Below are 24,713 nucleotides of genomic sequence, written 5' to 3'. Positions count from 1 at the left end.
TTGAGTTAAGCTACCAAGGCCTCCTGCATTTTGCACCGCATTGACGCCTCCTCTTCAAAAAGGAACAATCATGCACATGGCACACACGGAAAAACCAGAGCCTTCTCTTTTTATCCCCAAGTGAGTTTGGCCTTGGCCTTGATCAAGCTGTTGAATGAACCAAAGTAAGGAAGAGAATAGGTGATGCTAAAAAGAAGGAGAGATGGTCAACATAAATGCAAATGTAGGAATAAAGATTATGGCTTTATGAAATATAAAAATGTAGGATAAGAAAAATAATAATAATAATAATGATAAAAGCACTTTGCGAGGCGTTGAGCCAATCTTGGTCTCATCTTTCTCTGAACAAGATTGGAAAGCCTCAGCTTTGCATTGTCTCCCAGTCTGAGCCCGGGGCCTCCTAAATCTTGCTCGAGTTCGTGATCTAGGGACATCTCAATAAGCACTATTGTCTGATTAGCAACCTTGCTTGCCACTACAGGATTATAGATGGATCATTCTTATATAAACAAATAATAAAATTGGTCTGCTGAGGAGATCTTTGCCCCTATAGCCTGACAAAGGGGTCGTTCAGCTGAGAAGAAGGCCTAAAGACTAAATGTGCTGGCTATCCTCACCACGCATATTTGTCCCTTAACTCCCACTGTTGCCATTTTTTGTATATACCATCCATTCACTCTCGCTGATATTGTTTCTATTCACTATATATACTTGACTATACATACAGAGCAACTTGGGTGATCACCAATTAACGATAGGGTGGTACGACAAATGCTAGATTACGCGTTTTATTTTTTTATTTTTTTATTTTTTTATACTTTGTATCAAGAGTATGCCACAGGTTGACAGAGCGGATGATAAATGTAATCTTTTCCTCACACATAAATGGCCATACTTGGATTACAGAAAGTCATGAAGCAAAAGTCTGTGTCCTTCTCTACTTATCCTTCCCAAGCCGCCTTCATTGCCGCCGCTCATACCTTTTCTTATTGTCCATATTGTCTGTGAGCAAAAAAAAAAAAAAAAAAAAAGCCTATTTGTATTCCCCAGAAAGGAAGTTGAAGCGCGTGCTTAAATCGCTTATTTGGCTGAATAACTTTGTTTTTTCTCAATATCTTCATGTAGTCGCCCGGGCCAGAATGAAAGAGCTCAAAAAAAAAAAAAAAAAAAAAACGGCTAGGGTACCTTAGAAAAACACAGGAAATAAACATCATTAACGATATTGAATGTGGTCCGTGCAAATGAAGGACGATGTCTTTGATGCTCTGCTTTCTCTTCCGCGTCACTGCAGAACATACGACGACGGTACGACATCGAAGAAGGCATAGGAGATGCCTCGACACCTTTTGTTGAAACATGTCGAGAGAGGAGCTTTTGGCATGGGTCGTTTTCACAATTTACAAAGGCATCCGTAACCTGCCTTCCAGTGAGTATGTGGAATAAGGGTAATGAGCCCGGCATATATACTGCATACATGTCCCAGTATATGAGAATTTAATACATGAACAGGCCAGGGGACGTATCCATAACGAGTGATCAAAAACATCAAATTACTAGATCACTACTTGGATGGTGATGGTTCATTGGCAAGGAATGAAGGTTGGTGAAGGGCGCACAATATGCATATGCCATCCCTGGGATGCACACCAAGAAGCGAAAGACAGTGGCAGCGGCAGTAGCAGTGGCGACCAATCATACTGCAATATCCCTCCTTTGCTACTTATAACAATAAGCTAAACTGTTTAAAGATCTTTCACATCTAAAAATTAAATTTACATTGTTCAACTTCAAAAAAAAAAAAAAAATCTGTAAAGGATTTAATTGTTCCAAAACTAACCTGACAGCTGTCAGCGACAAGTACATGATTAGGTTATAAAAAAAAAAAAAAAAAAAAAAAAAAAAACAACAGCAACAACAAAAGATGCATGTTATCCGATCATTCAAATTTCCCCCTTCATAAAGATCAATTTATTCATCCGTGCATTCCTATCCTTGCTTCATCAGCGATATGCACGTCCACCGGATTAAACTATCCATTGGATAGGTTAGTTTATGCACAAAGGAAAGAAAAGAAGAAGAGACGCTATGACTTGGTCCAGAACGCAAGGATCAATTAAACAGCGCCCCGACTCTTTGCTTGTGTCCCTGGCTCTTTGATTGTGGCACCTGTTCATGCGCCAATATTATGTCGGACCTTGATTGTTCATAATCACATCGAGACCGACTTTTTCTTTTTCTTTCTTCTTTTCGACATCCAGATAATGAGAGCTGGAGCGTAGTACAGGCGCAGTTAAGGAAAGGAGGGCGTTGACCGGAATGAATGATTGTAATTGGCCAATCGCTCGCAAATTGTACGCACACAGCAGTAAAACCACATTTTTCCCTCGCTCATTCTCATTCTCATTCTCTTTTTTAGCTTGACCTCCTCTTCTCTTCTCTCTCTTCTCTATTCTCTCTTCTCTCTCCCTCTCTTCCTCCTCTCCTTTTTTATTATCACCATTTTTTTTTTTTTTTAATTCTCATTTAACAACCACATAATGAGTTCACAAATTACACCTCCAATGGTATTGATTGCCGGTGCTGGCATCGGCGGTCTTTTCCTTGGCCTACTCTTGGAACGCCAAAATGTGCCATACATGATCTATGAACGAGCACCAGAAATTAGATGCCTGGGTAATAAAAAAAAATAAATAATAATAATAAAAAAAAAGACAAAGGACAAAAGGATAATTGGACTGACAAACCTGATCGGTCATACTTGATTTTTTTTTATTTAGGGTCAGCAATGGGGTTCGGTGCTAATATTTTACCTGTATTTGAACAACTTGGTATTCTGGAGGAAATGCTGGCCATTTCTCAGCCTGCCAAGGCATTGGACATGCTGGATACCGAGTTTAAATTCATGTCAGGAATCGATTTCAGCAATTATAAAGAGTTAACCGGATACCCCACTATCATGTTTACGAGACCCGAATTCCATGCGCTGTTGTATTCACATATCCCAAAGGAAAAAGTCGTGTTTTCGAAGCGGGTTTTATCGCTGGAACAGAATGAGATTGGGGTGATGTTGAGGATGGCGGATGGATCTACTTACCATGGTGATATTGTCGTTGGCGCAGATGGTGCTTATTCGGGAGTCCGACAGGGATTGTACAAACATTTGGACAGGAAAGGATTCTTGCCTGCTTCTGATAGAGAAGAGCTGAAGATGGGACATTTATGCATGGTTGGAACAACAGACTCCTTGGACCCTGAAAAGTTCCCTACCGTTACTAACGGAACTGCGCATTTTCAACGTATCATCAACAGTGGTGCGCCTTTTACGGTAAAAACGAAAACAAAAACAAAAACAAATACATGAATACAATCTCCTCTGGCAAAACACATAGATCAAATGTATTAATTTTTTTTTTTTTTTTTTTTTTTTGACATATACAAAAACAGTGGCACACAGTCAACATGCGTGAGAACCGATTGTGCTGGGGTGTTACGATGCAACTCGATTCCTCAAGGGCCTCTAAAGACACCAGGTTCCGCAACTCGGAATGGACTTCAGATGCTGATGGCAGTATCATGGGCAAAGTCTTTACTAGCAAATCTCCCGGAGGAGGTACTGTCCAAGACTTAATCGATAGTACGCCGAAGGAAAAGATCTCCAATGTCTTTTTGGAAGAAAAGCTATTCGAGACTTGGTACCATGGTAGAACTGTCCTCATCGGCGATGGTAAGCTCCTGCCTCTCTTACTGTTCTTCCTTTTTTTTTTTTTTTTTTTTTTTTTTAATGCCTGGCTGCGAATATTGATGATATTATCTATTTTTACTTGATATCTAATTTTTTTTTTTTACCATCTGAATCTGCTTCTTAGCCGCCCACAAGGTAATTCCAAAAATAATGAAAAATTGCGATTTCTTTTTTTTTTTTTTTTTTTTTTTTTTCTCTTGTATTCTTATTCTAACGGAGCATCCTTTTTTATTTTTATTTTTTTTGAAATAGTTCTTGCCAACTGCTGGCCAAGGTGCTGTGAACGCAATGCAAGATGCTGTCGTCCTTGCCAATTGTATTTACGAAATGGGAGAAGTGACTCCTGCCAATATCACAACAGCCTTCAAGACATATTTTGACGAGCGTTATGCACCCGTAAAAAGAATGATGAACAAGAGCAAGTTCATGGGGACTCTTCAACTTGGTCAGGTATGAATAATAATAATAACAAAAGAAAAAGAGAGATGAAAACCATCTAGGAAAGATCTGGGTTCTATGATGAAAAAAAATTGAAAAGTACTAAAGTCAGGTACTTTCTTTTCTTTTTTTTCTTTTTTTTTTTTACAAACAGACTTGGAAGGAACGGATACTCCGTCATATCGTCTTCAATTGGATCCCAAAGAGAATACAAATGGAGCAGTTCCTCAAGGATGCTTCTTATAGACCTCAAGCTACATTCCTGGAATATATTGAGAACCGTGGCGTACTCCCAGTTACCCCACAGAAGGTCTCTGAGCGCTATGCAAAAGAGAGGACTCCAAAAGCTGCCTCAGTTTAAGATGTACACTACATTTATAATATTTTACTCGAGTTTGACATACTATCATTACTATTATTATACTTCTTTAATTATTCATCCTCATTTCTTCTATGCTCTGTAAAAAAATTAAAGTTGAAATTAAGTCAATGTTAACTTTTCTTTGCTCTAATTGGGCTCGTGCAGCCATGAATGATGCTTTTTTTTTTTTTTTTTTTTTTTTTTCTTTCATGTGTTAGCCAGAGCGCCTGAACTCTATCCACAACTCTCTCCTACCGTAAGGCCAATGGAGGCAATCAGACATTTAAAATACACAGAATACGTCTTATAGGATGCCTACATGAAGAGCGTCGTTATGTCTTTTTTAAAGACCAGCGAATGTGATATGGAAATGGTCGTTTTAATGATTTACAAGGATGAGGAAGAAAAAAAAAACACCAGCCACTCTTTATTTTTCTATCTTCTCTATCTCTTTGCTACTGAATTGCTGGCTGGCATGCTGCCCCGGACGAAGGTGATACTGTTCAACTGGATGGTTCTTAGGTCTGAAAACTCTTGCACATACTCCAATAGTTGACGCAGGAATCTGTTCCGTATCTTGTAGACTGCCCTAGTTACCGCCTGGCATCTTTGTATACACCACCCATAACCCACTGGTAGCGGTAATAGCGCCAGAAGCGATGAGCTATGGATCTCGTGGCCCTCTTCTTCTACAGGCAGAGTCGACCTTAGACCATCTATCTCGAACCTCCTCAGCTTATGGCAGCCCCAGGGCCGCTTAAACATCTCCTCTAGTAGCATAACATCTGTGAAGTAGACACCAAAAGCGATGAGCGCTAACTCCTCCAACCCTCGACAGCGTTCTAATATAATGGTGAAAACTTCGACTTGCTTTTGTACGTTCAAAATATTAAAAGTTAATGTATTTTGTAAGCTGATGCTAAGCCTTGTGAGCGTGCACGCATGGCATCTTAAGATCGCCTCTGTAATAGTCACGTTTAGATCTGTGGTCATGAACGTGCACGCTTTTAGCACCTCAAAGCCCTGAATCGCCTCAACGATCCCATTTTCATATGGTTCACACATCTCGAACGAGGCCAATGAGGGGGATTTGATAGACCTGAAATAATCTGACAGAAAGCCTGGATCCCTAGTGGCCCTTAGCTGGAACCATAACTTCAGGTGGCCTAATTTGGGACAACAATGGGGTAGCCTCTCTACACCTTCACTTCTTTCGTTTAATATCTCGATCTCCAAGATAGAGACCAATGGCAAAGAAATGTCCATGACGTCTCTGTCCTCAACACCATAAACATTAAGCAGTTTTATCCAAGTGATCGTGTTGGCAACAGCACAGAGGACATGCCTGAGAGCGCCCCCCGACGCATCCCAGCCCATGAGGTCCAACACTGTCAGACATTGGAGGCCTATGAGGGGCTCGATTTTGAGCGGATGCCTCTTGAATATGTCCACATAAGGACCTTTCCAACCAAGTTTTTTGATATGCGGGTTGCGGACGATCATCAAGGATTCGGACGACTCTATGTAAGATCCTCTGTCCGTCCTCAAATCAGAAAAGCTGTCGAAAACAAGCTCGGCAAGTTTAGGGAGGTGTAATGTGTCCGTAAGAGTGAACATGAAGGTGGGGCCTGCGATGAAGGAACGGATATGGTTGGCGTTCTTCTTCAGGGTTTCTGGTAAGACACGGCTAAAGATAGGGCACACCTCATATCGAGCATCGAAGGTATGCCAGAGGAAAGGATGGAGAGCTGAATACCAAGTTCGACAGACGAGCAGGCAAGCCAACAGGGTTTTTGCATCGAATATTTGAGGCTGTCCGGAATCGATAAAATCAATATTGAAAGGCCAAAGAGGGATGAATCGACCAAGGCAATGAAGGATCTCGGGCAGGAGCAGCGGATGACGCCGTGTCTGTAGATAGTGCGGCTCCATAGCGCATGTAAGTAAGGACAGAGGTAAACAGAAGAAGGCTGATAAAGATATAATGTACCATACACAAAAAGAAACCCACGGCGCAATTCCTTTGTCCCACCTTGCATTTAAATCGAAAAAAAAAAAAAAAAAAAAAAGCCTCATATCCCCAAGTTCCTGAGTCAACTTTTTAACGCAACATTGGAGAGCCACTGCTCTTGCATGCCTTGCCTTTCTCGATTGATAACAATCCACCTTATCCGCCTTGGCGTCCTAAAAGTATATATGATAGTGCACCATTAAAAGCAAAGCGTCCAGCAGAAAGGTGTTGCACAAAATACAAAATATTAAATTGAAACCCCTCTTGTGTCTGCATCGTTTTTCAATGCTCCTATAACCTTCTCAACCACTTCCTTCTACTCTCCCTCCTCTTTTAGACATTATATACCCAACAAACTCCGTTATGGCCTGTTCTTTGACACAGCAGCGGTGTTCAAACACGACATTAGCATGAGCTGATGGCAGGAGCCCGTTTATGATGATTCACATAGAAATATGAGATTATAGAACGATTGCACAGCAGCGCCAGGCAGGCACAGGAGACTTGGCTACATCAACATCGCAACCTAAATCGCGCTGCTGGACATGCATGAACAAAAAAATCCCGGATATTCCTATGCCAAGCTATTATATTTATATATATATATATATATATATAAGAGATACGTCGTTTCTGCTCCAGAACACCTTGGGCTTAATTTTCTCTCTCTCCCTTCCGTTCCTTCATTCCTCCTCTCCCTGAGTCGTCCTTCTTTTTTTTCCAGCAGCCCAACTGTAAGTATACCGGCTTACGTTTTGGACGCGTCCTGGCATAACCCTGTACTGAATCAGCCGTTCTCATTATTTTCTTCTATCTCTCCATTTCACCAATAGCCATCAACAAGGCTCTCGGATCAAGCCGTCATGCTGACCTTCAAATATCTGGCTGCTCTAGCCCTCCTTGTGCCTCAATATGTCCTTGCCATTCGATTTCATAAGGAAAGCTTGCCAGGCCCTTCACTATTGGGTGTTTCTGCCAGGCGTGTGGCGGGGTCAATGACCAGGCTAGCCATTTCCGTGAGTGGGGAGGTGGCTCATAGAGCATTCACTGGCACTTTCTCAGCGAGAGTAGCGGATTCCAATACAGATTACATAATAGACATATGGCTCAACGTTTTTGGATCGTACTTCGACGCAGTAAATAATCGTTATGATAACGGACTCAGCACGGGCGATGTTTTATATGGTGTAAACATGCTGACCGATTGGATGAAGTCGTTAATTGATACTGAGAACCCCACACTGTATAACCATGGCGGTATCGGGCTCGAGTCGGATTCTGGATGCGCCCTTGGTACGATCTTTTACGATATTAATAGGATAGGGCATCCAGATCTCAAGAGGATGTCTCTCTCGGATGGTACCCATAGCCTACACCCTCAATTGAAATCAAACACTACAAAAGGCCTCCTCACAGGGGGGCTTCCTCCCCTGGTGCGCACCAACCTTACTCTCGATGACCTCTTCCCGAAGTTTAAGCCTCCACCCCGCAATGGCCCTATTTGCAAGCGAGCGGACAATGCCTTTGCGGCTTGCAAAGGTCCAGACACCCTAATTGATGGAGAGTTCCTCCGTCCAGGCCAAAGTCTGTGGTCCGACAATGGTGCGCGCCTCTACGTCCAAGATGATGGTAATCTCTGTCTATGGTACTATACTCCTCAGCCCAACATGTACTGGTGCTGGAATCACGGTATCAACTGGAAAGGCAAGGAGTTTTATATTCACCTCACCAACACCGGAGCGCTTTGTCTGGTCCAAATGGCCGAAGGCATTCCGTTTCACTGCACAAGGGAGCCTAACAGAGCCAACCTGGGTAAATACAGGATGACTATACAAAACGATGGCAACTTGGTTCTTGTTAAGGGTGTGAACGAATACGTCATGTGGTCCAGCCAGAGTGATATCTTTAAAAACAGACCACGCCAGGCATGTACGCGTTCCGTTCCAAAATAGTGCCCCTATAACCGCAACCCATACCCTTCAGTCTCATTTCGCCTTTTTTCGTTATCTGTCTTGTCAGTATTCATTCTAACTCGGCAGATAATAAAGAACATTGCATTAAAATAAAAAACAAGAGGTGAACGATGACTTTTTTCTATTGTTATTGTTATTTTTATTGTTATTGTTGCTATTTATGGGCATAGATGAACGTAACTCTTCCATTGCTAGTAACTGTCAAACGATGGTAGCCACTGCTCTGTCACTTACAGCCCTCTTTAGTAACGGCGACCTTCATTGGCCTATATAGGTCTTCAAATAAGCTAGGCATGTCAGCCATCTGATGACAGAAACCATTCTGAAGCGCCGTTTTCCGCACTCTGCTACGAATGCCAGTCTCTTGAAGGCAAAGGCCCAGCAAGTGCATGTCGGACTATGTAATCAGAGAAAGCTTCTTGGAGTAGAGTTGTCTTGACTATCAGATGACCGGGATCAAAATCTTTCCAATTATTTATTGAGTCGAAATAACCCGTAGATAAAATCCCTCTAAAGGTGGTCTTCCTGGTCCGACCTAGCATAGAAGATCAAATGTATGAAAGACTCATTTAGATTGCTCCTTCAATTGCTTCGGGATCACAAGGAGAAACTATTATTCTACACACCACCGTCCCCTCTATCTTTGGATATCGCGATATGGGAGATTTCATTCAAAGACAAAGGTCAATTTTTCCCCCTTAGAGGCAATATCAGCCGCTCCTTCCAAAGAAGCGTGCTTGCTATTGCTTTTCATTGGTCGAGTTATTATCGCACTGTGCTCCTACGGCGCCTTGAATTCTGTGTCACCTGGCAGGCAAATTTGCTTGCCAAACCTAGCAAATTGGGCTCATTTGATTGAACGCGTTTTTTTCTTTCTTTGTAACCCCACGTGCAATCTAGAAAGAAAAATTACACAACACTCTCTTCTCTCTTTGACTCATAGAGCAATATGCAGCCTTGGTGATTTATAAACAAAATGTTCAAGGTGAATCATCATGTCTAGGGTAAGGGTAGGCATGCAGCATTTCTATAAAAATAACAGACAAGCAAAAAAAAAAAAAAAAAAAAAAAAAGGCACTAAATGCAGATTCTTCAAGTTTTGATTGCATTCATTTGCCGTTTTTCAATACGTTTATTATACAGGCAGAACTAAGAGCACAGGAGAAATGTAAGATATTGGAAAAAACCTCTCTTGACAGAAGCAAATAGACCCTTATTCATGCTAGCCCTTCGATAAAAACTCTTTTCCAACGGCGCTACCTTGAAGGCCATCAGTTCTAACAAGAATATCATCCATATCAAATTAAGGCAGTCCCGTCGCCGCTACCGACCGTAACACCCACTTTATCTTTACTTTATATGTATATGTATATAATTATATAAGTATAAGAGCAAGGTCTGTGATCTTAGGCCTTGAGCCCAATTGGCAAGGGTTTGATACCAGTCAAACAGCCCTCGACTTTATGACTAAAATCTCAAGTTGCTTAAAAAAAAAAAAAAAAAAAAAAAAGAGTGATTTATGGCTCAACGTTTATTCGATTAAGGTTTTCAACTGAAAAAATTAATCTTAAATCTTTTATGCTTTATTTGTATACGTGTGAGCGTCTTTGTTGTTGGCCCTGCTTCTCCAAAAAAGCCCAATTTACTGAATACTGCTGTGTTGTTATATTTCAGTTCACTAGATGTATATGTATATTTACATGCGCATTTTTCATGGTGTTGTTGCATATGCAGTACTGTTTATGTGTAGTAAATATAAATAGTTACTTCGTACGATTAAATCACCGCAACAGTGGCTCTTCTAGTCTGTTGTTCTGCATGCTTCTTGGATGGCTTTTGTTCCAATACAGTAACTGTGCCTCGATTCTTAACAAATGGCAAGAAAGTGCATTGCGGGCGATATGCAGTATCTTTGAGGAACTGTTGTGTCTGAATGCTCTTAGGGATCCAGTTGAAAATCATGTGTCGTGTCATGCGTTCACTCCATATCTATGGAGTTAAATAATAGTTATAATAAAAAAAAAAAAAATAAAAAAAAAAAAAATTGGTAATTGTAATTTGTAATTGCATCAAGACTTTTTTTTTAAGATTTTTATGACCAGTTGAGGGCGTTGGCTTGCTTATTACCTGTCCGTAAAGCAGGGTACCCATGACTTTACTCTTGTCCATCTGGGTTGTCGCTGGACCAAAACGTTGATCCTTAAATTCTTTAAAAGCTGCTTTGATGTTTTCAAGTGTGAATGAAGGCATGTCGTATAAGGTGTTTGCCAAAATGACGGCGTCTTGAAACGCACTCTGAGCTCCTGTTAAAATAATATAATTTGAAAAAAAAAAAAAAAAAAAAAAAAAAAAAAAGTTGAAGTTGCAGTGCCACATCAATGCGCGCAAAGAAAAAATTGACGTTTTTCATCACCACGAATTTATACCTTGTCCGGCACTCGGCAGGAACTGTCCGGATGAACATGAATACAAATTTATGCAAAATGTGGTCATGGTAATTAGTGTTGGTGAACAATAAATATTAGATTTCGTTCATGATTGGTGTTTTGTTCGTGCATGAGTAAAAAAATACTAAAGGCAGAATAACAGAAACTTCGCTTGTTTACCTTGTGGCAAGCTTTATAAAATATAGAGGGGAAAAAAGCATAGGTAGAAGTAAGGATTAATATCGATAAAGGGTAAAAAGAAAATAGACAGAATAATTGCCTTTTCATTCAATATCGTGATCGCGAGCTCATTTTACCATCACCAATAAGTACAGTTCGTCCATAATTCCACGTCTCAAACATTCTATCCTCTAAAAACACCTTGGAGATCATTTCTATAGGGGTAGCATCCATCAATTCTCCCATGACGCCTCCTAAAGGATTGCGGAAGTTGTAGCACTCTTTTATCATTGTCGCATTGGATTCAGGTCCCCATTCTGAGTTCCGGAATGCCGCATCTTTGGACTCTGTACTGTCCAATTGAAGGATAACGGCCCAACATATCCGATTTCCAGGCACCGTTACTACTGACCACTAAATAGGCCAACAGGAGAAAGAAATAGTATATAAGTATCTAGCGATCTAATGGAGTGGATAGAAACCGAAGAGGGTTGGCCCTACCGAATACTTGGACTCATTGGCAACAATTCGTTTGCAATGTGAAAATGTATCCTTGAGAGCGGGGTATTTCTCAGCACTCAATGGACCTGTGGTTCCAACCATGCAGATGTGTCCAGCAGTCAGATCGTCCGCATCTGTCCCCAACGCCTCTCCATTCTTTGCCATGAGCTGGTATAGGCTCTGCCTCACTGCGCTGTATGCACCGTCAGCGCCTACAAGGATATCGCCCTTGTAGGATGTACCGTCACTGCATTTAATAGTGACACTATCATCATCCTGCGACAGCGATAGGATCCGTTTGCCCAACAAAATTTTCTCAGCTGGGACATGAGAACGAAGCAAATTATGAAGGTCTGGCCTCGAAAACATGATGGTATCGTAACCGGTTCGCTCCTTGTAATGATCAAAGTCGAATCCTCCAATGGATTTCATATTGGAATCATACATCTGAACCGTATAACAAGGGTATGATATATCGTAAGTAGCATCGAGAATACCGAGCTGCTCAAAAATTGGAAGTGTGTTGGCCCCAAACCCCATCGCCGCTCCTACCCATTCATGAAGGATAAAATAAAATCAATACACAATTTGATGTGCCTGGGTATGGTACTAAATCATTATAGTCATGATCCGAGAAATACCTAAGGCACGAAGATTCTGCGATCTCTCATATACCGTATACGATATACCAGCTCGCTCAAGCAACATGGCAAGGAGCAATCCCCCGAGACCAGCACCTGCGATCAATACATGTGGCAGGGTATCAGCGTTATTGTTTGTGCTCATGGTATTGCAAATAATGGAAGTGATCTGAAAGAGAACTGAATGTAAGCTCTTAAGAGATGAATGGCTGCTGGTGAGAAAGAGGAGGAGATGAAAAAAGAGAAGAAAGAAAAGGAAAAAAAAAATTAAAAGAAAATAAAGGGCGTTGGTTGATCATGATTGCCATTTGATTCTTAATGTTATGCAAAAGCCTCGTTAGTAAAGGTCAAAGAGCAAGAGCATTACGAGAATCGGACCTGGGAAAGACATGAGGAAGTAATAACAAGAGACTAAACGTCTTCCAACGCAGCTTGCATGTTGTACAACGCGCGATCAAGTAGATCAAAAATGCATGCCGTTTTATTATAAGTATTATGCCATGCAATCTTAATAAATGTGCATCCATTTGACATTACACATCTTAAAATGCTCTTTTTTTTTTTTTTTTTTTTTTTTTACACCGTTGGGGGGGTTTTTTTTTACCAGGAAAGGCCTATTCACAATAGGCTCACAAATACACTTTTCCTGGGATTTTTAGACCTACAAGGTCTCGCAAGTTCGTCCAAACAGAAATTTGATCAAACCTGATGAACATCTTGCCCAATATTCAACACGCTCGGTCATGGAAAGACAAGCCCCGTCCATGGTCCATGTAAGGGCTGTTTATGATAAGAATCGCAAGTATATCTGCGTCTAATGGTAGCAAGTAATACCATGCAGGGTATGATGTGGCAATGAAAGCGATCAGCAGCATGCGTGTGTTTTATTATACATGTATATGTATACTTTCTCTTATCTTTAACTTTGCATGCAGCTCATTATTGATTGCCCGTTTGTTTGGACAGAATGAATCCATCAACGCCAACAAACGAGTGTGTCCTCATATTTAAGGTGAACAATCGCCAGAGATTTGCTTTACTCACAAAAGACTACACACGGAGGACCCGGGTCACTGACCCACTGACCAGTGCCCAAAGCAGTACGTGTGTCATTGTTTGCATCAAGTTAAATGTCAGTTTCTGTCGATGCTCTCTTTCTTTCTTTCGTTGCAACATAATGGATCAACGAATTTTTTCTAATATGCCAATCATAATTAAACTGATACTCTTGTAGGCCTTTGCACGAATGCTTCAAGGATTTACATTTTAATAAATAAATAAAAAAAAATGCACTAAATCAAAGTGAAGACTAGTTTATTGCTGTACAAGATCTTGGCACTCATTGCGCAATCTTGCTTATATATATATATTTCACTCTGGCACAGGCTTGTACAAGCTATCGGTTGATCCACTAAGGACATCCTTCCTCGGTATAGGCGAGGAATTGAGACTGGAGCGTGAGCATGGATCACTACCATTGTTACCACCGGCGCTGTTCAATACAGCTGTCCTTGAAAGCGAGCGAGGGGATGGGCAAGTAGAGGAAGCATTAGATGTCGGAGTGCTCAACATCTCCTGCAACACAGTTGACGAAGAATTAATGCGTGAAGGACGAGTAGAGTTGGGTTGCTGTTGACGACCCAGCAGATCGGCAGCATGCGAAGTAATCAATTCAATAGCAGTAATGTTCTCAACTCCACGAGGAATGATAATGTCCGCCCACTTCTTAGTCTATAGGATTGTCCCAAAATGGCAGGAAGAGGGAGAAAAATGGGCTTGCATAAGTATAGCAGCTTCATTAAAAGAAATTTATTCTCGCACTTGTGGCTGTTGTTTGATAGCTTACCGGTTGAATAAAGTCGTCAAAAGCAGGCTTTACGAAGCGGATGTATTCAGTAAGAATATGGTCAACAGAGTCCGGACTAGGCTCAGCAACCTTACGAGCAACTAAAGTGATATGAGAGAGGATTGGTAAGTCCCAAACCATTTTGTTAACAGAGCTCATCAAGACAATTGATACATATCCTTTAGTAAATAATACTGGTGTGAAAAGGATCGTTCTTATACCTCGGTTAACTAAACGCGCATCATCATCCACATCCACAAAGAGCTACGCATTATATACCTCGGTTTAGTAAGTATTAAGTAAAGGTACAAGATTTGCACACAAGTTTCACATTCGCATACGTACTTTCATGTTCAGGCGATCACGAATCCTCTGACTGTAGAGAACAAAAATCCCTTCCAAAAGAACTACACTGGGACTTTCTAAGTCCTTGGGACGCGTCTCATATGATCTATATCCATTTCGTTTTCAGAGCATACGAGTTGCAATGTATTCATGGGTTTAATGACATCTGATAGTTAACCCCTATACTCTATTTCATTTGCGCGGATTAAAATAGCTCCTACCGACTCTTTGTCGCAAAATCAAACTTGGGAAACTTGGTAGCAACTCTTTCTTTGAGGTCATCCATCACCTGGGCTAATAAGTCCCAGTCGAATGCATCTGTATATTGCAGCACAGGGAAAACCATATTAATCAGAAATCCTGTATCCATGAGATATCATTTCATTCTCAATGAATTTAGTATTTACAAGGGTTACCATTAGCTTACCTGGATGGTCGAAATTATAGAGACCATTTGCGGCGCGGACGCGATCGTCCTCTGTAAGCTCCCTGTAAAAGTCGTGCAGATGAAGCAATAGAGCTTTGCTGCTGTCAACGACTTGATTTTTTTGCAGTTGCTCAATCAAAACTCTGCAGAAAGCTTCCTAGAATAATAATAGTTATCATTTTTTTTTTTTTTTTTTTTTTGCGGGAAGTATCTCAATTATTAAATGTCGAGAAGACCCCTTCTTTCCTGCTGCCATCTCGTAAAATGCAGCTATGTACCTTTCCTGAGTCAGCACCACCTATAGGGCCAGGGTGTGGATTAAAAGAGCAAGGGCGTCAGTTCAAGTAGGTCATATTCTGTATGAGACAGCTACTGCAAATAGACTTCTGGGACTCTCTCTTTTTTTTTATGCCTTCCCGTCCTTTCTATATCTGAACCACCTATAGTCGCAAGGTCATACCAGCCAGTCCAATGACAAAGACATTTGATGCAGGCAGGGTGTAGCTGAATGATGGTGGCAGTGAGATACTCATCTGAATGAATGAATGTGTGGCGGATAGCAAGCAGTTTGCTTGTAACAAAGCAAAGGTCAGGTCCAGGAGGATATCATAGAAACAAATCCCGTGATTTCAGTATTTGTGTGTTTGTTGTTTTTGATTGTATCAAAAGACAAGTTTTTTTTCTGATCTCTGATCTTTTCTTTTTCATCGCTTCATTCTTCACTCCCATTTCACTCTCAATACATTTTTATGGTAAGAATACTCACATACTTTATTCTCACAACGCAGCATGCTGCACTTTCCTTAAAGCATACATTCTCCTCTTATGATGTTTGAATATATATTTGCTACTTCAGAGGCTTTCGCAGGCCGATGAGACAAATTTCCACTACTATTTCTGATCCATATTGTTGATCCTGTATATACAGATCAGCAGAATATTGCTCTATGGGAAGCCATATCAGCTTAATTTTCTCTTTTATTAATTGAACTTGCTGCTGACAAATGTATCTTCTCTTTAATTTATGCCTACTATGACTCGATAGTATTATTGAGAGTGCCAAATAACATGACCCATGGAAGTTTATAGGATCAATTGTACAAAAGGTTCGTAAGCACTTTACTCATATAATATACAAATATAATATTCATATTTTTTCAAGTTTCCAGTCCTCCATGCATATGATGAGAACCCTAGGGATCATGATAGAGAATGATTACCAACTTTTTATTTTCCAATTGTTCCAACTGATGCATATACCTAAACGGAGGCATTAACATGCACGTATTCTCGAAGACAGAAGCAAGTATTGATAATTATTTATCTTTCTATTTGTTTTCTACAGAATTTTTTCTAGTGTCTTTTATATCATTGCCATGATCAAGGTCAAGTAAAGGTTTTCATGTTATGATCATAGATAGAATTTTTTTTAAAAAAAAAGCCTCAATAAATTACGGATGATGTAGTAGTATCAGTACCTTGATCGAAAGATAACTTTTCAATGTGATGGTCCGTTGGACAGTAAGCGGATTTTCATCCGAGGCACGTGATAATTACTTAAAAAAACCCCACAACTTGTTTTGACTACAATATTAAAACAAAAACAATGTTTCTGACATTCATCACATCATTGGAGCAACGTATACGTGATTCAAGGAGGAATGCAGAACCAACAGCAGCAACACCACCAAGACTATAGCAAAGAGCGTTCTTTACCACCTTCGCCTCCACGCGATTCATTCTCTCCTTCTCATGTAGTTGACATTGATGCCATTGAACTTGAGAAAGAAAATATTCAGCCCATCAGGCAGGGTCGTAGTGCACAAGTCCTTAGTCGCCTCTTTAGTACTCAACCTGTTGATCGTGCACACGAACTGGCGCTACAACATCAGCGTTTTCAGGCCGAACTCGATCGAATCGATGAACTAAAGGACCCTTTGGATGCATACATGCGATACGTGAGTTGGACGATCGAGAATTATCCTCAAAGCGGAGCGCAGGGACATGATTCTCGATTGGTGTCGCTACTTGAGCAAGCAATTGAAACATTCAAGGATGAGGAGCGTTACAGGAACGACCCACGATACGTGAAGCTGCTTATTCTATATTCAGAGAAGATCGAGTTCCCGATGGACGTTTTCAGTTTTATGGAGACCAACAAGATTGGGAATGAAATCGCCATGTTTTATGAAGAACATGCAGACTATTTGGAGTCACAAGAGGAGTGAGTTTCCTTGCAATTGCGCTATAACCTATTGTAATGAAATGGTGGTTGTCATCTATGTACATGTTAATCATCCATCAAATAATAACCTTACCATTTTTCTTTTTAGATATGAAAAGGCAAAGGAGATTTTTCTGCTGGGCATTCATAGGAGGGCTCGCCCTTTGGGCCGTTTAAAAAGGCTGTTTGAGGAGTTTGAAAGGAGGGCTGAACTTTTCCATCAGGAGCAGGAAAGGAGGGCTCTAGAAGACTCGACCATGACTCGTATGCCACAGCGATCTCGTCCGGCAGATCCAGTTGCCACGTCATCTAATGTCAATCGCCGAGTTCTTGGCACCAAGATCTCTAATTCAGAATCCATACACGTCAACGAGACGTCTTTGGGGCATGCACCAATTAGCTCGTCCAACTTTTCATCGTCATCAACATCATCATCTGGCTACCAGCGTCCAAATGCCAGGCTTCAAGTATTTTCTGATCGGAGTGCTCAGTCTTCCTTGAGTGACCGACCTCGACATGTAAAAGAGCCCAATACATCCCACGAAAGTGCTCCATGGAAGGATCTTGGCACAGATCATGTTCGTAGAAAGGAAAATATTAGAGAAGCTATGTCATGGAAAGGAACAAGACTGACAGCTGAAGATACCCTTCCCAAGCGACCCTATCCAAAGCTTCAAATTTACCGTGATCCAGATAGTGTACTGTCCTCCGAATGGTCAATGGTGCTTTGAACACGATGTTGAAAAAGAAGATGGCACTAATTGATGATAGAAATGTTTATTAACTCATTCCTATAGACTGTGACAGAACACCAGACATCATCAGCAGCATCAAGTGGATTAATAGGCAACATTGAAGGCTCGGAAGTAGCATCTAATTCAATATTAAGCGAGCCGATTTTACACGAATCGATTATGCGACAGTCGCAAGACGAGAAAAAGCCACCTGAGCACCAGACAGAGCATTGTATAATACCATTCTCATCGTCTCAACATACTGAAAAAAAATTAAGTCGATTCCCTATTACGAAGAACGAAAAAGGCACCCAGGAACGCTTAATGATTGATCTCGAGCAGATATATGTTGCTGTGGATGAATTTTCGATTGAAGAAATTAGAGCGAGACAATCATGCTATGCATCTGATATCAATACTGAGGAGAACTCAGGGAGGCCGCACTCAAGGCCACCAGACAAACGTCCAAACACAGGCAATCAACAAAGCGATAAATACCACTGTATCCCAGTAGCTCCATCACCACAAACCCTAAATTATAGCACTGAAGATAGCAATACTCAACAATCTTCGCAGGCCAAGTCTTTACTGCATACAAGCCCAAAGGATTTTGACGACCGGGTTTTTGACACAGCTAGACGTATGACTGCATCATCTCCCACTCTGCATACCAAATATGCGTCAGCAGAGATGAACAAGATCTTTAGTGATCGATCGCGCTCAAGGCGAAGTATGGATTCACAGTGGAGCGCTGAAGACAGTCAAGGCGTCGAGGAAGATGAGCTGGAAAAGTTTACAATGGCTTATTCAATCCCAAACATCCCTTGGGAGTTTACTACTCCATCATACGAGATTCTGGAGAACGAAATTCAAGACGGATACGATGAAGATGATGACCAGGCTAGGGATAAAACAGAGGATTTTCTTAGGAAATTAGAACAGGGTTTTCCATCGACAATCACGCAGGATATTGAGGCACTAAAGAGGAAGCGAGCTGAAGAAGGAGAAAGCAATAGATTGTCATTTCTTCCAAATAAGAGAAGTCCCTTCAGATCCGATCCTAGTCGTAGACAGTCTGATATCACCATGGTCATCGAACAAAAGGTTCGCCAGATGCAACAACACCAACATCACCAAATGGAAGAACAAGTAGAGGACACATGGCGCTATGTAAGTGAAGAAGCAAGCTACGTTGAAGATAGCGAATCTATGGGCATGAGAAGCCACAGTCTGCAGGATACAGAAAACGCGTCCTCAATAGGAAACGATATCCCATCCACACGAACGCTTCAAGTTTTTTGCGACGATACAGGAAATCTTGACTCTGATTTAAATATTCCCATGCTTGAAGATGAGGCACCTCCGCCTTTTTTAGATCACGAAGATTTACTTTAGCAAAACTTGAACACGCCTTTTTTGTCAAGTTTCAGACTTTTTTTTTTTTTTGTCTTGCGTAGTATATTAAGCACATCGGCAGGTTGCTATTAAAATTATTCTGCTTATTTTATCGCACAATATTTTTCTTAGCCTTTACTCATTCAAATGCACATGCGCCTGTGTGCATTCTACCTGTTTTATTTTATTTTTATCAATATTCACTGCTCAAAAGAAAGAGAAGGATCTTGCAATTGATGTTCGTCAGGAAACTCCAAGTAACCAATGGAATTTGCATTTGCACCAAAATGAATCGCCGCTTTGCCTGGTTATATTTATGCAAATTACTAAATAGTTCTTTGTATGGACATCCTAATTTTATACGTCTATGTTACCTTACAGTGTTTTTGGTCTAGATAAAAGAGCAACTATTGGAATGTTAAGCTCGGGAAGTCGGCAACCCACTATTCTTAAGAAGCGTGAGAACAAAGTCATCATTAAAAATACCCTGGCGAGTGAATTTGAGTTCGACCGTCAGATCAGCGACAAACCTTGGGAGCAATATGCACGCGAGGAACGTCATACAGCTGCATACAATCCTGCCTCAGACAACATGTCGACATCACCTATATCATTGCCACTCGAGAATGGGTGCGCAACTAGTAGCAATTGCAACGATAACGTCAGCATCAGTAGTATAAGCAGTGGTAACACTGATTTATTTAGCGAGTATACTTTGAACATGAGAAGACTTGCACGTGAACGAAATCAGCTACAAGAAGAAACTTTGAGAAGGATAAGACAGTTAGAAGACGAGATGCTTGAACAAGGCGTCCGCGTATGGAAGGTAAGGTGCAGGTGTTGTCAATGCATCCGATACGCCACTTTCAGTCCTCCATCTTTCTTCCTTCTACTCTTTCTTACTACTTTGAGTAATATCTAATACATCGACGAATCCTAACATGCCTGGCAGGATTGGTGTGCCTCGAAAAAGTTTTATGATCAAGATCGAGTTACCCCTCAAAAAATGATAGAGTACATGGATTATGTCGTCCAATCAAGAGGGTTATCTGAAGGGAATACCAACACTGATCCAGCACTTGATGTCTTGCTTCGACCTGTGCTTGAGTTCTGGAAGAAACAAGATGTTGCAGAAGTAACCGACCCGCCCGCACTATCTCTTCCAATCAGCGCCACGCATCTCTCCTCAGCAGAGTCAACATCAACAAGAATGTTCCTGTCTTCAGTGGCTGTCCCACATCGACTATTACATATCCCTAATACACAAAGTGAAATCCGACAGCAACAGCAGCATGCTTCATACGAGCAAGAAGCGGGGCTTGCCACTGAAGGTTTGGAATCCGGATCAGAAGAGCTCCATAGGCACTCGCAGCAATCACAAAATCCCGAAGGAACCAAAGCTATATTGACATCAGAGTTGGATAAAGTTAATTTACAAGGGCGTTGTCACGGAGGAGCTCGTTTGGAGCCTAAATTTAGTAGCGAGAGTGAGCATACCCGTCACTTGGAAGCGAGATTTGAGGAAATGCAGCAAATGTTTGAACGACTTGAGGACAAGCTCTATGGGCAAGGACGCCGACGAAGAGGGAAACGGAGAGTGAGGAAACCACACAGACATACACATAAAGAAAAATACGGTTCATCGCAAGAGCACGACCAATGGCATCCTCATCGCAATCTCGAGCAACCTGAAGAGGAAGAGGAATATAGTTCGGACGAGTTTGACCCCACACAACTCTCATTTGAACATAGGAAGGATGGAGTAAATGACAACCATACTGACATGGATAGCCAATTGTTATCTGGAAATCCACCTCCCGAGCACCTGAGAGCAGAATTGCAACAGGTAGAACGAAGACAAGGAGTGCGTGGTCGGCCAAGGAAAATACGAGAATTGTCGGAAACAGAACAACCGCAAGAGGAGCATGTGATCAAACTCAGAGAGATTGATCCTCAAAATAACGAAATACTAAACAAAACCCAACGTCCATTGGTCGGCTCAATTACGAGTCAAGATAAACTTTCGTCCCTACCTCAAGCTGAAGCGACGAAACGAAGAAAACTATCTTCAAGCCTTGACCAGAATGCAGTAAACAGCGAAATCGAACCTTATGATAATAGTCAGGAGAGGCCACAGGCAGCTGTGAATCATAATGCAAAAGAACAGAGTATGCCAACTCAAGAGGCCGACCCCATCTGTATGCATGCTTCGGATGAAGGTGTACAACGTACTTTCCAAACTCCGGACGAAGGCACAACTCTGTTGCGCAGGTCAACCCGCATAAGAATTCCGAGAGAATTAGGCATCACCCATACAAATACCGCTACGCTAAGCTCGATTAGAAGAGCATTAATATTAGGAACAGCCCTGGAATCAACAGCCACTGGCCTAGGGTCGAGTACCAGTGCACAAAGCGAATCATTTCGAGCACGATCGAAACCTGATTCATTGAAGAGATGGAGAGTAACACTTCCCACTTTCTATAAGAAAAAAGCTGAGGCTATTGCATTTGCCAAGGGCGGTGGCTCGTCGGGATCGGGCATTAGTACTGGAAAAACCAAGATACATTCCCGAGGGAGACCGAAATTGATTAAACCATTTTCGGAATGGGGTATACCCCAACGGACTCTCAAAGATTTGAAGGTAGTAGAGTTGCAGAACAGTGAGAGACGAATCTTTCGTAGGAAACTTGTCATGCTATGGGAGCCCAATTTGTTTATCAAAAAAGACTTTTCAAAAATGACCGCAAGAGAACTTTGGCTAGAATGGACTTATAACTCATGGGGTTGGAAACACTGTCGTTGCCCTACGCCACGAATCTGGAAGCAGATCGAGGAGGCCATGAGCAGCGCATCAAGGGACAGAGTGGTTGTAAAAGACGATCATGTCGAGAGCAAAGGGTTAGATGTGGAAGCTAGTAATAGCGACACGAAGTTACCAATACCAAATATTGATAATACGCAATGCGAGCATGTCACTGTTGATGATTTCTACCCAACGGAAGAGCACTACTGCCATGTTTCTGCCACAGCTTACAACTCAGTAATGTCCCATTTGCCGATCATCATACGACATGTTGAACGACAGGGCACTATTACACTAGACGATGCATTACAGGCGCTGGAGGAGATCCGAACCAAGGGTTTATTAGAGATAGTGCAGGCATTAACGAACAAAGTTCAGAGCCCGGGATAAATTGTGCATTTGCCAAATTAAATAAATTGTACACATGACTACAAATCGATATGCGCTGCACGTGCGATTGTATATTATTCCACTGTGTGCATTGTGCCCAAAAATCCCAGTCATGGAATAGCCAAGCTCGAGTTTTTTTTTTTTGGTCTCCATCGTGGTCTGTACATTTGCTTGCAAACCATCTATTCTCACGTCTTGCCCTCAGGATCAACCTCAACCTGACCGCAACTGCGCCATGCATGAGGACCAACCAGATTCTCGCGGGCTACCTCAAGCCACCGGAACTGTCAGCGAAGGAGCCCTAAACCCCACCACAGGAGCACCAGCTCAGACGATCACCACAGACTTGACAACTCTCGCTATTACAACTTCGTCTACTTCAACTGCTTCTCCTACAACAGCGGCGGCTTCTATTAATAATAATAATACCACTATTAATGTTACTAACACTGCTACGACTTCTGCAGTTACAGCCACACTAGCAGAAACGACGATAACATCACCGTCTACTACGCGACCTCCAGTAATTACACCATCGTTTACGGTGCCTGCAGTCGCCAAACCATTGCCAACCCCAGCCTTACCTTTCCAATCAGCGCGCGCTTCAGAATCACTGTACTCCAACAGCTACTCTATTTCGTCATTTAGTAGGGCATCTGGGCGCACAAGTGCTGCTGCTGCTGCGTCAGCTGCAGCTTTACAGTTGCAAAGGGAGCTAGATCTACAGCATGAGATATTAGGCAGGAAACCTCAATTGGCTCAGGACATTGTTCCAAAGGAGCCTGCCAACCCTCCCACATTTCGCGACTATGGTGCCACCAGAGACTGGAGGAGAGAACAGAGTCGCGATCGCAGGGATCGTTCAAGAGAACGGGAGCGGGAGAGAGAGCGGGACAGAGACTGTTATTCTAGGAGCCGTTATGATCGATCTAGGGAACGCGACCGAGGGCGCCATCGGGACCGATACAGTCGTGAAAGAAGCCACGAACGAGACTATGAACGCGACAGGGACTACCGGCATGACCGTGGGTATAGGGATTATCGCTATCAGGTGGACCATCCAAGTGATCGCGACTATAGAGGCTATCGACATGATAGGCATGATAGACATGACAGACATTATCGCGACGATAAAGAACATGAGAGGTCTCATCGTGACTATGATTACGAAGATTCGCGTGTAAGATATGAGGATCCTGAACGTGAGCGTGAGCGTGAGCGAGCTCCATGGAAATCTGGTGATGAAGACGGTGAGTCACGCTCCGTCAAAGGTCAGGACCACTTATCACGAGAGTATGACTATGATCGTGGGCGCGGACGGGGCCGTGAGCATGATAATGAGCGTGAACAAGACCGCTACAGGAGCTGGGAGAGATCCCGTACTTATGACTATGATAGTGACAGATACAGAGCAAGCTACGATTGGGAAGACAGGGATCGAGCGCCCCGGGATAGAGACAGGGATGCTGATATAGAAAAAAATACTAGTTCCGAGGATGTAGACTCGTATCGACCACCCCATCTTCCCAGCAGCGACCATTCTGCTGCTGAGCATGCACCCGTAAATCAGCCGGCACTACCTAGCGATAGTCAGATAATATCTGGAGATGACAAAACCACCATTCCCATCGCTCTGACAGTAGATACTACTGAACCTGTACCTACTGCGGCGTTATTGAAGAATGAGATGTCGGGAGTACCCGCTCCTTCAACTCCTGTAGACCCTTCAAAGCAGCAAGCGGCAAATCCAGCGCTTGCTTTATCATCAACTGAAGCACAGTTGACAGGGCCTGGGGCGAACAGAACTATGCATGATTCGTCATTTGTATTAGATCCGTCCAAGGTTGACCAGAACAGTAAACAACCAATTGAATCGACAGTACCAAATCAAATTCTGTCCCGCCTTCCACCCCCACCTCCCCCTCCATTACCAATACCACCAGCTCAGGCTTCTGGGGCGCCAATAGCCACTCCCCCCTCCAATGTACATCCTCCTCCACCACCACCACCTCTTCCGCCCGTCGCTCCTCATGGATATGTACCTCAAAATTCATCTGCAGTAGTATCAGGAGCGGCCCCATCTGTTGTAGCAGCAACTGCTCCAGCTGAGCCTGCATATTCTCATCCCAGTGGCAACCCGCCTCCGCCTCTGCGTAGATCAACAGCAGATGATGACTACTATGGGCCTTATGGGCATTACTACCGTCATTCCCGGTCATCACATTATCGAGATGCCTGGCATGGCTCAGAGGACGACCACAGATACGATAGTA

At 42.3% G+C, this 24,713-nt stretch overlaps 8 protein-coding genes across 8 annotated transcripts; 5 read left to right on the top strand and 3 right to left on the bottom strand.

Moving 5' to 3' along the window:
• The first annotated feature begins 2,496 nt into the window (after nucleotides 1-2,496).
• BCR41DRAFT_389230 (hypothetical protein) lies at nucleotides 2,497-4,666 on the top strand. The gene is made up of 6 exons (XM_022028101.1): nucleotides 2,497-2,673; nucleotides 2,778-3,325; nucleotides 3,445-3,724; nucleotides 3,867-3,877; nucleotides 3,995-4,192; nucleotides 4,335-4,666. The coding sequence occupies exons 1-6, from the start codon at nucleotides 2,538-2,540 to the stop codon at nucleotides 4,539-4,541; spliced, it is 1,380 nt and encodes a 459-aa protein (XP_021877464.1). The 5' UTR covers nucleotides 2,497-2,537; the 3' UTR covers nucleotides 4,542-4,666.
• Nucleotides 4,667-4,956: 290 nt separating this feature from the next.
• On the bottom strand, nucleotides 4,957-6,542 carry BCR41DRAFT_361038 (hypothetical protein). Its single transcript, XM_022025438.1, has one exon. The coding sequence runs from the start codon at nucleotides 6,471-6,473 to the stop codon at nucleotides 4,986-4,988; it is 1,488 nt and encodes a 495-aa protein (XP_021877463.1). The 5' UTR covers nucleotides 6,474-6,542; the 3' UTR covers nucleotides 4,957-4,985.
• Nucleotides 6,543-7,198: 656 nt separating this feature from the next.
• BCR41DRAFT_361037 (hypothetical protein) lies at nucleotides 7,199-8,607 on the top strand. The gene is made up of 2 exons (XM_022025437.1): nucleotides 7,199-7,286; nucleotides 7,386-8,607. The coding sequence occupies exon 2, from the start codon at nucleotides 7,416-7,418 to the stop codon at nucleotides 8,502-8,504; it is 1,089 nt and encodes a 362-aa protein (XP_021877462.1). The 5' UTR covers nucleotides 7,199-7,286; nucleotides 7,386-7,415; the 3' UTR covers nucleotides 8,505-8,607.
• Nucleotides 8,608-10,126: 1,519 nt separating this feature from the next.
• Nucleotides 10,127-12,515, bottom strand: BCR41DRAFT_425134 (hypothetical protein). Its single transcript, XM_022030543.1, has 7 exons — nucleotides 12,274-12,515; nucleotides 11,633-12,180; nucleotides 11,269-11,545; nucleotides 11,132-11,142; nucleotides 10,952-10,973; nucleotides 10,653-10,828; nucleotides 10,127-10,514 (listed from the first exon to the last, which is right to left on the bottom strand). The coding sequence occupies exons 1-7, from the start codon at nucleotides 12,416-12,418 to the stop codon at nucleotides 10,302-10,304; spliced, it is 1,392 nt and encodes a 463-aa protein (XP_021877461.1). The 5' UTR covers nucleotides 12,419-12,515; the 3' UTR covers nucleotides 10,127-10,301.
• A 1,048-nt stretch (nucleotides 12,516-13,563) lies between these two features.
• BCR41DRAFT_361034 (uridine kinase family-domain-containing protein) lies at nucleotides 13,564-15,465 on the bottom strand. Its single transcript, XM_022025436.1, has 8 exons — nucleotides 15,352-15,465; nucleotides 15,170-15,189; nucleotides 14,892-15,048; nucleotides 14,686-14,782; nucleotides 14,465-14,570; nucleotides 14,341-14,383; nucleotides 14,120-14,220; nucleotides 13,564-14,004 (listed from the first exon to the last, which is right to left on the bottom strand). Exons 1-8 carry the CDS (start codon nucleotides 15,422-15,424, stop codon nucleotides 13,645-13,647), a joined length of 957 nt encoding a protein of 318 aa, XP_021877460.1. The 5' UTR covers nucleotides 15,425-15,465; the 3' UTR covers nucleotides 13,564-13,644.
• A 1,033-nt stretch (nucleotides 15,466-16,498) lies between these two features.
• BCR41DRAFT_168286 (Mad3/BUB1 homology region 1-domain-containing protein) lies at nucleotides 16,499-17,284 on the top strand. Its single transcript, XM_022019696.1, has 2 exons — nucleotides 16,499-17,148; nucleotides 17,225-17,284. Exon 1 carries the CDS (start codon nucleotides 16,553-16,555, stop codon nucleotides 17,117-17,119), a length of 567 nt encoding a protein of 188 aa, XP_021877459.1. The 5' UTR covers nucleotides 16,499-16,552; the 3' UTR covers nucleotides 17,120-17,148; nucleotides 17,225-17,284.
• A 591-nt stretch (nucleotides 17,285-17,875) lies between these two features.
• BCR41DRAFT_168282 (hypothetical protein) lies at nucleotides 17,876-19,427 on the top strand. Its single transcript, XM_022019695.1, has one exon. The coding sequence runs from the start codon at nucleotides 18,030-18,032 to the stop codon at nucleotides 19,242-19,244; it is 1,215 nt and encodes a 404-aa protein (XP_021877458.1). The 5' UTR covers nucleotides 17,876-18,029; the 3' UTR covers nucleotides 19,245-19,427.
• Nucleotides 19,337-22,469, top strand: BCR41DRAFT_361032 (hypothetical protein). Its single transcript, XM_022025435.1, has 3 exons — nucleotides 19,337-19,501; nucleotides 19,626-20,070; nucleotides 20,197-22,469. The coding sequence occupies exons 2-3, from the start codon at nucleotides 19,660-19,662 to the stop codon at nucleotides 22,438-22,440; spliced, it is 2,655 nt and encodes an 884-aa protein (XP_021877457.1). The 5' UTR covers nucleotides 19,337-19,501; nucleotides 19,626-19,659; the 3' UTR covers nucleotides 22,441-22,469.
• The last annotated feature ends 2,244 nt before the right edge of the window (nucleotides 22,470-24,713 follow it).

Source organism: Lobosporangium transversale (genome assembly GCF_002105155.1).
Source record: "Lobosporangium transversale strain NRRL 3116 chromosome Unknown BCR41scaffold_46, whole genome shotgun sequence".
Taxonomy (NCBI): Eukaryota; Fungi; Mortierellomycota; class Mortierellomycetes; order Mortierellales; family Mortierellaceae; genus Lobosporangium; species Lobosporangium transversale.
The sequence above is the reverse complement of the archived record's forward strand: the minus strand, read 5'-3'. Positions and strand labels throughout refer to the sequence as shown.

Coding starts and splice junctions, on each gene's coding strand:
- BCR41DRAFT_361032 (XM_022025435.1), top strand. CDS start 19,660: ATGTTAAGCTCGGGAAGTCGGCAACCCACTATTCTTAAGAAGCGTGAG. Junction 20,071..20,196: donor AAGGCGTCCGCGTATGGAAG/GTAAGGTGCAGG, acceptor CATGCCTGGCAG/GATTGGTGTGCCTCGAAAAA.
- BCR41DRAFT_361037 (XM_022025437.1), top strand. CDS start 7,416: ATGCTGACCTTCAAATATCTGGCTGCTCTAGCCCTCCTTGTGCCTCAA.
- BCR41DRAFT_389230 (XM_022028101.1), top strand. CDS start 2,538: ATGAGTTCACAAATTACACCTCCAATGGTATTGATTGCCGGTGCTGGC. Junction 2,674..2,777: donor ACCAGAAATTAGATGCCTGG/GTAATAAAAAAA, acceptor TTTTTTATTTAG/GGTCAGCAATGGGGTTCGGT. Junction 4,193..4,334: donor GGACTCTTCAACTTGGTCAG/GTATGAATAATA, acceptor TTTTACAAACAG/ACTTGGAAGGAACGGATACT.
- BCR41DRAFT_168282 (XM_022019695.1), top strand. CDS start 18,030: ATGCGACAGTCGCAAGACGAGAAAAAGCCACCTGAGCACCAGACAGAG.
- BCR41DRAFT_425134 (XM_022030543.1), bottom strand. CDS start 12,418: ATGAGCACAAACAATAACGCTGATACCCTGCCACATGTATTGATCGCA. Junction 12,181..12,273: donor GCAGAATCTTCGTGCCTTAG/GTATTTCTCGGA, acceptor ATGAATGGGTAG/GAGCGGCGATGGGGTTTGGG. Junction 10,515..10,652: donor GTACCCTGCTTTACGGACAG/GTAATAAGCAAG, acceptor TTAACTCCATAG/ATATGGAGTGAACGCATGAC.
- BCR41DRAFT_168286 (XM_022019696.1), top strand. CDS start 16,553: ATGCAGAACCAACAGCAGCAACACCACCAAGACTATAGCAAAGAGCGT.
- BCR41DRAFT_361038 (XM_022025438.1), bottom strand. CDS start 6,473: ATGGAGCCGCACTATCTACAGACACGGCGTCATCCGCTGCTCCTGCCC.
- BCR41DRAFT_361034 (XM_022025436.1), bottom strand. CDS start 15,424: ATGAGTATCTCACTGCCACCATCATTCAGCTACACCCTGCCTGCATCA. Junction 15,190..15,351: donor CTTTGTCATTGGACTGGCTG/GTATGACCTTGC, acceptor CTGGCCCTATAG/GTGGTGCTGACTCAGGAAAG. Junction 14,783..14,891: donor CTATAATTTCGACCATCCAG/GTAAGCTAATGG, acceptor TGCAATATACAG/ATGCATTCGACTGGGACTTA.